At 44.3% G+C, this 15,159-nt stretch overlaps 1 protein-coding gene across 12 annotated transcripts in view; it reads right to left on the minus strand.

The window, feature by feature from the left end:
* Positions 1-15,159, minus strand: part of LOC119856486 (E3 ubiquitin-protein ligase rnf213-alpha-like) — a 183,252-nt gene that overhangs the window by 150,810 nt on the left and 17,283 nt on the right. For 4 of the 12 annotated variants that reach the window (XR_006282264.1, XM_043517196.1, XM_043517195.1 and 1 more), the window contains exons 7-10: positions 12,730-12,807; positions 10,719-10,828; positions 8,382-8,561; positions 5,465-5,531 (exon numbers count right to left, since the gene is read on the minus strand). The exons of 1 other annotated variant lie outside the window; for it this stretch is intronic. Coding sequence is in view for 9 of the 11 variants with exons in the window: in XM_043517196.1 (XP_043373131.1) it covers positions 5,465-5,531; positions 8,382-8,561; positions 10,719-10,828; positions 12,730-12,807 (435 nt within the window). In the remaining 2 variants the exon portion in view is untranslated. Of the gene's footprint in view, positions 1-392; positions 468-5,464; positions 5,532-8,381; positions 8,562-10,718; positions 10,829-12,729; positions 12,808-15,159 lie in introns of those variants that run through there. 7 more of the 12 variants (XM_038404008.2, XM_043517197.1, XM_043517193.1 and 4 more) reach the window with 6 other exon arrangements.

The following is a 15,159-nucleotide window of genomic DNA, read 5'->3' on the forward strand; positions in this document are numbered from 1 at the left end:
TTTCACAGTGTACGGTGGGAAAACTTGCCTGTCCCCTGGGGATGGTGGGGGGCAATGGCATGAGCTCTTCATATGGACTGGTAAGAGGTGCAGCCCCAAAGACTCAGCATGTAATTTGATGATACTCACAGCATCAGCTGTACATCTTAGACACTAGACACCAGTGGAAGGACAGAGTCTGCCTGAGCTATGCTCATTCTCCACTTCCTGTGCCAGGGTGCAGGCAAGGTCCAACTGGCAGCTTTGCAACCTTACACCAGCTGAGAACTTCCCCAGAGAGGGGAACTCTCAGCTGGCCAGCATGGGCAAGACTCTGCCACTGGGCCCCACCTGTGTGGCACAAAGTATCCCGAACAAGAGAGTAGAATCTTGGCCATTATTTGGGGTTTTACCTTGGCATGAGAATGCTGTTGTTTGCTCTGCTCTCTGTATATTAATTTCTGCTACAGGAGCCTCTCCATCGTCACCATCTGAAAGTTAGGGGAACTGATCATAGGAGGAGTTTAAGCAGAAAATGAAAGGGCTAGGCCCATCTAGCCCAGTATCCAGTCTTCCAAAAGTGGCCAATGCCAGATGCTTCAGAGGGAATGAACTGAACCTGTAATCATCAAGTGATCCACACTGTCGCCGATTCCCAGCTTCTGGCAAACAGAGGCTAGGGACACCATCCCTTTTCATCCTGGCTAATAGCCATTGATTGACCTATCCTCCATGAATTTATCTAGTTCTTTTTTGAACCCTGTTATAATCTTGGCCTTCACAACATCTCTGGCAAAGAGTTCCACAGGTTGACTGTGCGTTTTGTGAAGAAATACTTCCTTTTATTTGTTTTAAAACTGCTGCCTATTCATTTCATTTGGCGACCCCTAGTTCTTGTGTTATGAGAAGGAGTAAATAACACTTTCTTATTTACTTTCTCCACACCAGTCATGATTTTAAGGACCTGTATGATATCCCCCTAGCTGTATCTTTTCCATGCTGAAAAGTTCCAATCTTACTAATCTCTCCTCATACAGAAGCCGTTCCATACCCCTAATCATTTTGGTTGCCTTTTTCTGAACCTTTTCCAGTTCCAATATATACTTTTTGAGATGGGACAGCCACCTCTGCATGCAGTATTCAAGATGTGGGCATACTACAGATTTCTATAGAGGCAATATGATATTTTCAGTCTCATGGGATGAACTAAATAGATTGAGCTTCTGAATCTCTCACTACAAGGTTTTTTTCAGACCTCTAATCATTCTTGCAGCTTTTTTCTAAATCCTTAACCGTTGGTCCCCATCCGTGTGGACACCAGAACTGAACACAACCTTGGTCTACACTATAAAATCACTTCAGTATAACCAGGTTGCTTCAGGGTATGTATAATCCACACCCCTGAGCAATGTAGTTATACCGACCTAAGCACCGGTGTAGACAGCGAGGGCTATGTCAGCAGGAGAGCTCCCACCAGCATAGCTGTCGCCTCTCGCAGAGGTGGAGTTATGAAGCAAATGGGAGGGCTCTCTCCCGTCACTTAGCATGTCTTCACCAGAAGCGCTACAGCAGCCCTGTATCAGTGATGTACATTTGTCGTGTAGACCTGCCACAGTCTCCAAGAACAATCTCTTTAATGCCATGTACAGAAATAACCCCGCCTCTCTGCTCCTGTTCGGTATCCCACTGCTTCTCTCTCTAGGGATTGCCTTGCCACCTTAAGCACAGCATCGCACAGGGAGCTCCTGTTCAACAGGTTTCCACAGGGCTCCCATGCCCTTCCTAGGTAGAGCTCCTGCTTTCAAGGATACAGCCCCCATTTGGCAAATGCACCCTATGTTGTTGGTTCCTGAACCTTGCCCCTGGGCTGTATTAAAATGCATATTCCCATGGGCCCAGCCAGGGCCGGCCCACAACATTTTGGCACCTGAGGCAGGGAGCTCAAATGACGCCCCCATGCCCCTTCACTTGGGCCAAAACTTTGAAAGGTCTCAATTCTGCCTTCTTCCTGTTCTTCTCCTCTCATGATACTGCTCTGCTACATACCCCAATAAAGGAGAACTAACAACTTAAAATGCCTTGTTCACAAATTTTAAGTAACACTTAACTTTCAAACGACTGAACAGCAAATGTAATTTTTCTTGTCTGCATAGTAAACATTGGCATTTTTATCTGTTTGAATAATCAAAGTGGTGCTTTCCATGCCTTCTTGGTTGCAAAGATTTGAACTTCTTCCCAAAGGTCCACAGTCTGGGCCAGCTCATGCTCTATCAAGATGGTTGCAAGGCCAACCAGCCTCTCCTGTGTTATTGTGGAACGCAGATATCTTTTTATTAACTTCAGCTTGGAGAAGCTGCATTCTCCACTGGCAACTGTTACACGAAGTTTAGAAGTATGCGCAGAGCAACAAAAGCATTTGGAAAGAGAGTGGTCATCTTATTTGTGCACATATATTCCAGAACAGCCTTTGGAGTTGATCCTGCTGAAATGTATCTTGAAAGGGCTTTTAGTTCATCACCTAAATCACTCACATCAATATTGTGCATGTCATCATGTGTCAATACTGTCTCTAGTGCCCTGCATTGCTGGTGTAGGTTCTCTTCAGGTATAGTGAGGAGTTTTGAAATATCATACAACATCCCAAATATACTGCTGTGTTCCTTGAGCTGCGTGAAACATTCTTCAACTGACTATATTGCACAATCTAGCACCTGGTTAAAGAATTCAACTTTGAATTGTTGTTTGGGGTCTCTTATGGGATTATCCCATGCCTCGTAATAAAAATGTCTTCTTCTTCGGTGACTCTTGTATTCTTGAATGGGTGGGAAAATAGCTTCAGTGTGAAGTTCCTCTGCCAACTTCTGTGCACGCTTCAGAATGTTTTGAAATCCCTCATCTGATGGGTAAGACTCCAGATATGACTTTGCTTTGTCCAGTTGTTCCATTGCTCTAGATATATCTAGGTCAACATCTTGGAGTCTCTTGCTTACAACATTTATTTCAAACATTATGTCATGCCACAACACTAAGCCACACAGAAATTTGAAGTTATGTATGTTTCTGGTGATTCCATTTCCCTCTGACACTGTTCTCCCACGAATAGTTCCTGTCATAGCATTATCCTCCATAATGGCAACTATGGCATCATCTATCTTCCCAATTTGGTGTTTGATAGGCTGTGTCACCTCCACTCGACTTTCCCATCGTGTGGCACTCAGTGGTTTCAGTGTCAGAGAGGATGTTCCCAGATGTTGCTTCAAAATTTGCCATCGATGAGTTGATGCAGAGAAAAATACATAGATGCTTTGAATTACATTAAAAAATCCAGCAGGCTCACTAGAAGCTGATGCTGCACCACTGACCACCAACTTCAATGAATGAGAACTGCATGGGACAAAAAAAGCTCGAGGGTTTAACTCCTGGATCCGTGTCTGCACTCCTCTGTTCTTTCCTCTCATGTTGGCACCATATTGTAGCCCTGACCTCTCATGTCAGCTATCGCAATTCCCGTATCTTCCAGCTTTTTAAGAAGCACGTTTGTCATACCAGCTCCTGTAGTATCATCAATGTCAATAAATTCTAGAAAATGCTCTCTGCCAGTCACCATTGCAGGGACGTTTTCACTAGGTTCTGTTGTTGTTACAAAATGCACCATTAAAGTCATTTGTTCCATATGTCTGATGTCAGGTGTGCAGTCCAGAATAACAGAGTAATATCTTGCTGACTTCAGATCTGCCACAATCTTCTGTTTGACTTTTTTTGCCAGTAACTGTATGATCTCATTTTTAATTGTTTTTCCAAGGTAGTAGTGTGTGTACATTTCTTGGGTGGTGACTCTTCTTAGATGCTCCTGGAGTACAGCATCAAACTCAGACATCAGCTCCACAATTTTAAGGAAGTTTCCACTGTTTGGCACTTACAGCTGATCTGAAGTGCCATGCAGTGCTAGGTTTTGGGTAGCAAGCATTCTTACAATGACAATGAGCCTTTTCAGAACATTTTGCCAGTAAAGAGACTCTGATGCAATCTTCTCTTGATGATGATCATCTATGGTGGCTTTTAACCTTAGTCTCATCTCAAACTCTTTCCACCTATGGAATGCTCTCTGGTGATTTGCTGCCTTCTCATAGCATGCCAGATTTCTAGCCAGATGTTTCCAGTCCTTTGTTCCTGTAGAACCCAATGTGGCTGGAACATTAGACTGGAAGAGTTTGCAACAAAAACAGTATGCAGCATTCTGGGTTTTTGAGTACAAAAGCCATGGCCTCTCTACTTTGTCACCACTGGGGATTTCACACCAGTAATGTGTTGGATGGAAACTTCTATTTTCATTGTCTTTGGGGCACAGAAAGTTTTTCACTTGCTGTGGCCCATGCAGTACAGGGAAGTCCCTTAGGATACTGCTCAAGTGGGTCCAAAGTCCTGGATCATCTAGACTTAAGGAACTAAACTCAGCAGCAGCTGTTTCTTGCGCCTCCACCACACTCTTCTCTGATCTACACTTTTCTTCAGGAATGTGCATGGTTCCATCCATTTGAGATGGAGATATGGATGCTGCAGTAGCTGCCGGGTCACCTGCACTCTGACTAACTGGAAGATCAGGCATCTCCTCACCACTCCCATCCTCACTAGGGCCGGAAGCCTCACCGTGAACATTTGTGTCTATGTATCTCAGGAGAGCTCTTTCCTGCTAAGACAGAAAAGCTTCCTTTGCTTTCTTTCTTTTTCTGAATGCTGCCCCAGAGGGGCATTTTCTTCTTTTACTCATGACTGCTGTTCTGTGCCAGCTATAGTGGCTCTCAACACTCAATTGAAGGGGACAAATAAGCAGGCTGGTAGCAGGGCCTGAGTGAGGGAAGACATCAGCATCTTAAGGGCCTAACTGGCTCCTACTACTTCAGTTGACTGCCTGTTCTCCTCAGGTGGGTTCAGGGAAGCAGCAGGAAACAGGAAGCCCCCTGAGAAGCTGGTGTTAATCAGTCCAGGCTCCTGGTGATGCTGGAGAGGTGCATAAGAGGCTCCTCCTCCTATCTCTTCCTGCAGCTCCTGCTATTTTCTGTTGTTCCCTCTCACCTTTTCTCCTGCCTCCCTGTTATGTCTCTTGTGCCCTCCTTCCTCCAGCACCGCACTCCCCCATCTCTATGCATCTAGAGCAGAGAGAATCCACATGCACCAGCAGCAGACACAATTTTCTACACTCTGGGTCCTAGTGGCGCCCTCCCCCCCGCCCCCATCCCCACAGTCTGGCACCTGAGGTGGCCGTCTCAGTTCGCCTCATGGTAAGGCCAGCCCTGGGCCCAGCTGATCCCGAATGCTCTGTGGAATTGCTCTGATTCCAACACTCACTGCCCACTGATTGTTGTGTCATCTGGGAACCACATCAGCAGTGATTTTGTATTTCTTTATGGATCATTGAGAATGGTATCGAATAGCACTGGGCCAAGGACAGATGAACAAGATCATACTGAAATAATGGAATGGTTACCTGCTCTGTGGGGTTTCACCTCCAGCTCCACAGGCTCTTCTCTCACTGCACTGCCAGGGACCTGCTTCTTTGAAAAGAAAGTTTTAAAACATACCAGTTAAAGCACCAAAGCGGTGACCCTTTAACAGCAGTGTGGCCCTATGATGTAACCAAGACGGAAGGCGTGCACTGGCCTCTTCTGTGCCTTTCTGCAGCAGGGAATGTAGTCCTGCATGAGAGTCATCTTTATGTTAATTGAAAAAGGGAGAAGTAAGCAGCCCTCTAAAATGGGTATCTTGGGGATCTGATTTTCACTTTGGTGCCAGAAGGCTGGGCTTGAGTCCTGGGGAAGCCCTGATGGTAAAAGTTATGGGACTCTTGATTTGTAAAATTCTGACTGGATTAGAGAAGGGAGATTGATCACATCAATCCTGGAACACAAAGGAACACACGATGAAACGGCAAGGTAGAAAATGCAAAACTGATTAAAAAAATACTTTTTAACACAATGAGTGATTAGTCTATGGAACTCACTGCCACAAGAATTAAGCCAATGTCCTGTTATCAGAGACAAGGATGAACTCTAGGGGGCAGATTATCCCACATATCCCATGGGATATTGTGGTGGTTTTTATCCCTTCCCCTGAAGTATCTGGTGCTGGGAACTGTCGGAGACAGGAGATTGGGCTAGATGGACCTTGGGTCTAATTCTGTCTGGCAATTTGTAAGCTACTAAACTGTAGGTTAGTTCCTAGGGTTTGGTGTGGACAAAACACAGAGGAAATGTCTTCCTTACCAAAAGCACTTAGAGAATGGCTTGTGCAGATTTAATTCTATTATGCATTGTACTCCCATCTGAAGTAACAGCTTTTGGCTATGGTGATAGATTGTGGCAGAGAGTTCCACCAGCTAATTACACATTGTGTGAATAAGTATTTCCTTTGTTCAGTTTTGAATTTCTCACTTTCAATTTCATTGAATGTTGTCTTGTTTCTTTGTTATGAGGCAGGGAGAATAGAAGTGTCCAATCTCCCTTCTCTAGATCACTCAGAGCAGGCTTTTATCATGTGTCCTCTTATCCATCTCCTCACTAAAGGAACCACCCTCCCAGTCTTTTCAAACTCTCCTCATAGAAGAATATTTCCAGTCCCTTGATCATTCTCATCACCCTTCTGTGAACCTCTCTAAGGTCAGGTCTACACTATAAACTTACATCAGTATAACTAAGCCCTTCAGGGATGAGAAAATCCACAGCCTAACCCCTGGTGTAGACTGCGCTATGTCGATGGGAGGACTTCTCCCATCGACATAATTATGGTGCATCTCGCAGAGGTGGATTAACTAAGCCAGGGGTTGATGGCCTTTGGCTTGCAGCCCATCAGGGTAAGCCACTGGTGGGCTGTGAGACAGTTTGTTTGCCTTGATTGTCCACAGGCACGGAGCCCCGCAGCCCCCAGTGGCTGTGGTTCACCATTCCCGGCCAATGGGAGCTGTGGGAAGTGGCTCAAGCTGGCTGCCGCTTCCCACAGCTCCAATTGGAGCCAAAGATTGCCAACCCCTGAACTAAGCCAACAGGAGAAGCTCTCCCGTCGGCATAGTAGCATCTTCGCTGAAGTGCTACAGCAGCACGGCTGCCATGTTTTATATGTAGACCTGCCCAAATTATGCAATATCCCACATGAGATGGGTTGACCCAGCACTGCTCACAGTATCCAGATGGGGCAGCTCCACCGATTTATACAAAGGCATCAGAACATTCTCTGTAAAATTCTCCATCCTGTCCTTCTGCATCTGAACCTCTTGTTTGCTTTTTTTTAAACACAGCTGCACTTTGAGCAGAGATATTCACTAACCTACAATGGACCCACTTTTTCTGAGCTGGCACAGTTACAATATACCCCTGTAAGGTGTATCAGTATTTGAAATTGCTCCTTCTCATGTGCATTACTTTGGGTTTATCATCGCTGAATTCCCCTGCCAGAATGTTTCCCATTCACTTTGCTTGATTAGGTCTCACCCATTTTCTTCACAGACTTCTGCAAAATTTTCCTCCCTTCCTCCTTAGCCCCCTTGCCTGATATTTACTAAATATTTTAAACCACAGTTTCCACCCACAAACCCTTCTGACATCTCTGTAGTTAAGCCATAGCCACGTTGGGAATTGCGGCTTTTCTGCTTTACACAACACCAACAATATGGAGAACCCTCACCCGGACACAGCTGATCTTAAATAGAGCTGGGCAAATTTTTTCTACTTAAACATTTTTTCAGTTAAAATATTCAGATTCAGTGACACCAAAATATTTAGCAAATTCACATAGATTTTACCAAATTGTTTCAGTTGAAAAAAACCTTTAGAATATATAATAAAAATGAAACACTTAATTTTTTAAACAAAATGTTTCAATTTTTCAGACTGAAACAAACTTTACTTCTGAAATTTCCTTGATTTTATTTTTTAACAATTAAAATACATTTAAAAATGCTCAAAATTGAAATGAAACAAAATGTTTAGTTCAATCTACAATGGAAATGTATTCAACTTTTTGATTCACTAAAAAACTTGGAAAATATTGTTTTGGGTTTGACACAAAACAATTGTTTTTCAATTTTTCAGTATTTCCAGTGAACCAGAAAAAACTTTATTCGCCCACCTCTAGTCCCAATTAACTTTGTTCACTGAACATGCAAAGACGAGGCCCAGCTACATACACATGGCTGCTCCGGCTGGTCCCTGGCAGCTTCTACAACACAGAAAACAGTGAGCACCACTCGAGGGCTCACATACTAGTTAAGGGATTCTCCCTTATGCACTACAAGAATGGTCTGTTTTTCCCTTTTCTTTGTTTTATTTCTTTTAGACAACATCTGATCCATGATAGAACTTTGCTTCTTTATCAACCAGGTTATTGAAAGTTTAAATACATTTCCCATTTACCTGGGATTTAGAGGCTACATGTGGCTGATTCAAACGTTTACGACCCAACGTTTTTTTCACCTCCTTTGGCTGGGATTCGGAGCCTGTGAGGTTGTGTCTCTCCACCTTCACTGGTGACTCCTGGTGGTGCCCAGAGAACTGTTGAATTCTGGTCTCTTGTCTCGGCGACAGCAGAAGCCTCTTGTTGGGGGGAGACATGATTTTATTGAAGGATGCAGCCTTTCCTCTGGGATGTGCTGCTTGCTACAGTCACCCTGGCCTTTATCACAACTAGATGACCCCAATCCAAGTTGTTTTTCATGGAGTTACCACTTAAGAACCCTCATAAATAGAGCTGGGCACATTTTTTTAGGTGAATAATATATTTGCCGAAAAATGCATTTTTGAGACAACAAAACTATTCAAAAGAGTGGATCTAATCTGTCAAATTGTTTTGGCTGAAAAAAAATGGGGAAAGAATTTGAAGACCTTGAAATGGTTCATTTTTGGCAACTTCAAAACAAAACATTTCAACTTTTCACCCTGAACCATTTCATTCTGACCACTTTGAAATGAACCGTTCTGAGTTTTCATTTCAAAATGGCCATTTGTTTTTTAATTTAAAAAGTGAAAAACACCTAAAACCAACCCAACTCAACTCCTTCAACTCAAAAGGAATTTTTTCTTCCCCTTTTTTTGGTTCAACACCTGAATTGAAAAATCAGTTTTTTGCTAGGCTCTGCTCATAAAGTCAAGTCGATGCAGGCTGTGGCTGCGCTCTTGATACACCATGCATCACAGTTAGGCGCATTTGCCAGGGCTCCAAGATCAGCACTGGCTGCTGATTGGCAGTGCAGTTTAGGATATTGGTTGAAACTCAGAAAGCCCAAAATGGCTTGGAACCTTCCCGTTGAAGATTCCGTTCTCTCCCCATGGGATACCTCTATAGCTACGACCAGCAAAGGTATCTGAGCTAGTAGGCCACTGGTTTAACAAACAGAGATATTTTCTGCAAGGAATTCACAATCTTGCAACTCACTTCACGCCTCCAAATCTGTTGACCTTCAGGGATTACAAAACTCATCTGTTTTCTTGACTTGCAGGACTGGGTTAATCTGCTCTAACTCAGACAGGCGTTACAGGGCTGGATGCAGAAATGGCTGGGAGAGATTCTTTGGCCTGGGTTATGGCAGAGGCCAGACTGGTCAGACATTGGGCCCCGCTGGCCTTGGAACTGATGAGCATGTGAATTGTGGGTTATTGGTTTTTCATTTACGTGAAGGCTTCAGATATCAAAGGGGCTTTTATTATGTTGCACAGTGTCTTTGGGCAGTAGTACTTGGTGCTTCTACAACTATTAAAACCTACAGGCAGTGATAAATATGATTTGTACAAATAGGCCTAAATTTTCAGAAATGGCCACTAATATTTGGGCACCACAATGTTTGACTGCCCAGCTAGGGTACGTCTACACTAAGACCAGGCTTTCACTCAGGTTTAAGCCTAAGTCCCCTTCCGTTCATACAAAATCAGTCTGACTCAGGTCAGCCAGCACTCCAGACCCTGCTAGGGGATGGATCAAAGCCCGAATCCCACCGTGACTCAGATCCAAGCCCTGTCATTTTACAGTCTGGATGCAGGTCAAGTCAGAAGGTCTGTGTAGTGCAGTATGGAAGTGTTAGCTTGGCTGTGAGATCCAGGCCCAGCAATTGTAAATGCAGGTTTACAATGCAGTGTGAACGTTCAACTTCATTTAGTTGAAAATCCAATTTTCCATTAAAAACCAGTTTGGATGGTAATATTTTGATCAGCCCTAGCTGAAAGAAATAATCGTAAATAACAATAAATCTCAGGGCAGATTAACAGTAATAAATCTAGATCCATTTGCCATTAAAAAACAAAATTAAAAGACTCAGTTCAGGGTCTGCTCTGGATTCTCTGTATAGGAGTAATCTTGGGTATTTTAAGAGCTGCTGGAGCAACTTTACAGCCCTCACCTCCCAGCCCACTGGCCCACAGGGTGCTCCCAGGGTAAGGGGATGCCAGTGCAGCATCTCTATGACAGACTCTGGGCCAGTGTTTGCAAATAAGCCATCCATTTAGCAGTCACTTGAGGGTAACAGAGAGTGGTGCCATATTCATCCCTGGCATGAGGTTGGGTGAAGTTCTCTGGCCTGGGTTATGTAGGAGACCAAATTTAGATGATCATAACAGTCTCTGTATATTTAGACCCTCTTGGACCAAACTAAAATATTTCACTGGACAGACATGAATTGGGATTTTGCCCTGGGGCTTGCCTGCTAATTGTTGGAATAACTATGCTCAACTGATGTTGATCAGGTTAAGTAAAACTCCCACCTCATCTGTTACTCCAGCAGCATGGCACTGCAGCTGGGATCCAGGTCCCAATTCCCGTCCTGAACTCAGTGGATGTGCTTCATCTTGGTTCAGTTCTGAAGTTCTCCATTCTGGGTGCAAAACAAACAACAAGTGAAGATCACCAGTTTTTACCCATCCCAGCATCCTTCACACATGCCTCATGCCCCTCCTTTCTGGAGCTGTCCTGCAGAACACAGGAAATGAGGAAACAGTTTGGTTCTCTGTAGTTTTGACAGGGTTTTCTCCAATTGGCTGCTTGCTCCAACCCTCCCTCTCCCCACAGTCTCTTCACCTCAGTTTCAATCCACACCTGCCCCTTTTATCCTCTTCTCTCCTGCCCTGTCCCCTTCAACCTCCCATCCCTTTTGTGTCCCCTCTCACTTCTCTTTTCTGTCCATGTAGCTGGTCCCCACCTAATTAAACCCTCTGGAAAATAGAAAATTGTTTTGCCACCATCCCATTGGTCACTCTGCAGGTGTGTTCTACCCTTTCCCTCACCCTGGGTCTTTCTGGTTTGTTGAGATTGTCAACTCTTCGGGACAAGGACATCTACTACTCTGTGTCTGTGCAGCACCTAGCACAATGGGGCCCCACTTTTTGTTAGGACAGTGTCTCGGGGCAACCAACATGATTACTAATGATAGTAAGGAAACAGGCTCTGAACTTCCTTTCAAGCTGAAGACAAGGCCACTGTGGCAAAGCTAAAAAAATTCTTTGCATTGGTCTTCACTGCAGAAGAGGTGAGGGAGATTCCCACACCTGAGCCATTCCTTTTAGGTGACAAATCTGAGGAACTGTTCGACATTGAGGTGTCAATAGAGGAGGTTTTGGAACGAATTGAGAAGTTACAAACCAATTAGTCACCAGGACCGGATGGTATTCACCCAAGAGTTCTGAAGAAACTCAGATAAGAAGTCACAGAACTACTAACTGTGATTTGTAACATATCACTTAAATCAGCTTCTGTACCAGATGACTGGAGCTTAGCTAATGTGCTGCCAATTTTTTTAAAAGGCTCCACAGGTGATCCAGGCAAGTACACGCCAGTAAGCCTGACTTCAGTACCGGGCAAACTGGTTGAAACTATAGTAAAGAACAGAATAATCAGACACAGAGATGAACACGATTTGCTGGGGACGAGTCAACATGGCTTTTGTAAAGGGAAATCATGCCTCAACAATCTACTAGAATTCTTTGAGGAGGATCAACAAACAGGTGGACAAGGGTGATCCAGTGGATATAGTGCACTTGGACTTTCAGAAAGCCTTTGACAAGGTTTCCTCACCAAAGGTTTTTAAGCAAAGTAACCAGCCATGGGATAAGAGGGAAGGTCCACTCATAGATCAGTAACTGGTTAAAATTTGGGAAAGAAACAGCAGGAATAAATGGTAATTTTCAGAAGGGAGAGAGGTAAATAGTGGTGTCCCCTAGCGGTTGGTACTTGGACATATTCATAAAAGATCTGGAAAAAGGGGTAAGCAGTAAGGTGGCAAAATTTACAGATGATACAAAGCTACTCAAGACAGTTAAGTCTAGAGGGGAAGTCAGCATCTATGCATGCCAGGGTTTGTTGTGCTCGTGTGAGCTCCACCTCTCTAGAATGGCTTTCACAGTGTACAGTGGGAAAACTTGCCTGGTCATGGTGGGTGGCAACGGCATGAGCTCTTCATATGGAGTGGTAAGAGGTGCAGCCTCAAAGACTCAGTGTGTAATTTGATGATACTCACAGCATCAGCTATACATCTCAGACACTAGACACCAGTGCAAGGACAGAGTCTGCCTGAGTTGTGCACATTCTCCACTTCCTGTGCCAGGGTGCAGGCAGGGTCCAACTGGCAGCTCTGCGACCTTACACCAGCTGAGAACTTCCCCAAAGAGGGGAACTCTCAGCTGGCCAGCATGGGCAAGACTCCGCCACTGGGCCCCACCTGTGTGGCACAAAGTATCCCGAACAAGAGAGTAGAATCTGGGCCATTATTTGGGGTTTTACCTTGGCATGAGAATGCTGCTGTTTGCTCTGCTCTCTGTATATTAATTTCTGCTACGGGAGCCTCTCCATCTTCACCATCTGAAAGTCAGGGGAGGGCAGCATTACCGAACTGATCACAGGAGGAGCTTAAGCAGGAAATGAAAGGGGCTAGGAGAGGATTCTCCCCAAGTGAGTCATTTTCAACCCAAAATATTTATCTCCTGGGTCAGAGCAGCTTAGATGGTAAGAGGAAGAAGTGAATTCTACACGTGGTTCGGCTACTGAATGATCTTGGGCATGTCAAGTCACTTCCCCGTGCTTCAGTTTCCCCATCTGTAGAATGGGGATGATGGTATTGACCTTTGTGGAGCTGGCATGAAGGCTCCTTCCCCTTGCCCCTCCCTGCCACTGTGCACAAACCTGACAGGCTGCGGGGAGTGCCAGCCAAAGTTACAGCATTAACTCTGACCCTTGGGAGGGTTTGAGTGAATGAGCAGACAGGAATCAGGATGAGAGACCAGCCTGGAAACTGGAAAAGAAAACAAAGAAGAAAGAGGAGCCTGAAGCTAGGGCAGAGAGGAAGCTGCTTGGAAAAGGGATTCTCGTAAACTCTCAGCTAGGAGCTGAGCCACGTTACCAACACGCCGTCCTGAACTCACCCTGCCAGCCAGCACCAGACTGCAGGGAGAGGTTGGATTGACCCAAGGTAGGGAGGGGATTGCATTGGTGCAGGGTCAAAAGTCTGTGTCTGTCTAGCCAGGCGAGGAAGAGCTGTTTTGCTGTGTGTTTTGCCTGGGGGAGGCAATCTGAAATCCCCACTAGAGATCCTGGCCTGGGTCTGTTCCTGGCTTTGCCTGGATTATATAAAAGTGCTGTTCTATCGTTAAGTGTGGTGCTTGTTCCAGGGGTTCATTCTGACCCTTCTGGGAGGGAGGCACGGGTGTCATTTCAGATTGGGGGGGGGAACTTTAACTGTGATTCCAGAGGTTACTTAGGCACGTGAAAAATCTAGGTTTTTTGCAGATAATAACTTAGAAATTAGCTGACAGGAACACTGTACCTAATTCCTATATGAAGAAAGAAAAAAATATATACAAACACCTATTAAAGCCGTATTTTTAAGTTTATATGCAAGTTTAGGGTGTGGGGCTCAGCAATTTGGGAGAGCCCCCGAGTACAGCCACTACTCCAGTTCGAGAGGAGTCAGCTGAGGCGGTTCGGGCACTTGATAAGGATGCCCCTTAAGAGGCTTCCTTTGGAATTCTACCAGGCATATCCTACTGGGAGGAGGCCCCGAGGCCAACCCAGGACACACTGGAGGGATTATGTCTCCCAGCTGGCCTGGGCACACTTGGGAATCCCCCAGGAGGAGCTGAAACCCGTTGCGGAGGAGGGAGGTCTGGTCCTCCCTTTTCTCCGTGCTGCCGCCGTGACCATCACCAGGAAAAGCAGCATAAAGGAAAAAGAAGAAGAAAAAAGAAAGATGCAAGTTTAGAACCATCAGGAGATAATACAGCAAAATAGTCCCCATCCCAAACCGGGACTTCTCAGTTCTGGAGCCTTAACACAGATAACAGAAACCCAAGTGTGATACTTTGTACACTATCTTTAGTAGAGAGAACTCAAAATAAATAAAATTTGCTTAAAATCTGCATAACAGACACACTCACTCATTCTATTTTAATCAATTGCTTTTCACTCCACTAAAAATGTATTTATTTAACTTTAACATCTGTGGTTTTTAATCTTTTCTTAAGAACAGGGATTTGTTTTTCTAATTATTTTGGCGTTCCCTGATCATAATCATGTGCGTGAGTCACTAACATCTGACTCCATCACTGCTATTAGTATCAGACTGGGAAGCACATTTAGTTTTGTATGGATTTCAAGTTATTTTACAGCTATAACTAAAAATACAATTTGAAAATAAGCAACCTTCATCTGCACTGTGTCTAAAGTCATGTGTTTAGCTCATTTTTTTAGTGTGTGTGTTTTTTTTAAACTGGCACTATTAAGGTGAGTACAAGCTAAATTTACCTTCTAGAATGATACTATTATTTGATTGTACCATAATGAATGACAAAGCACAACGTGGTAATAAAAGTAATAACGATAAATTAGTCCATCTGGGACAGGTTCGGCATTTTAGAACTCACTGCTCAAAGAATTACATTTAAGCATGAGAGAGAAATAAAATGATGAAATACACAGACCAGTCAAAAAACTAATATAACAGCACTGTAATCCTTGACGAACTTTGAAAGAATAAAATTACAGAGACTATATGTGCATTGCACATTTCAACAGGAAGTATCAAGAAGTAACAACAATAACAACACATGTGTGTGTGAGTCTTGTGCGAGAGTGTGTGTGTTGAGGAGTGTGTGTATGTGAAAGAGTTTGCATGTTGGGAGGAAGTGTGTGTGTGTGTACCTGAGTGTGTCGGCTCGC

The sequence above is a fragment of the Dermochelys coriacea genome, chromosome 6 (genome assembly GCF_009764565.3).
Source record: "Dermochelys coriacea isolate rDerCor1 chromosome 6, rDerCor1.pri.v4, whole genome shotgun sequence".
In the NCBI taxonomy this organism is placed as follows: domain Eukaryota; kingdom Metazoa; phylum Chordata; order Testudines; family Dermochelyidae; genus Dermochelys; species Dermochelys coriacea.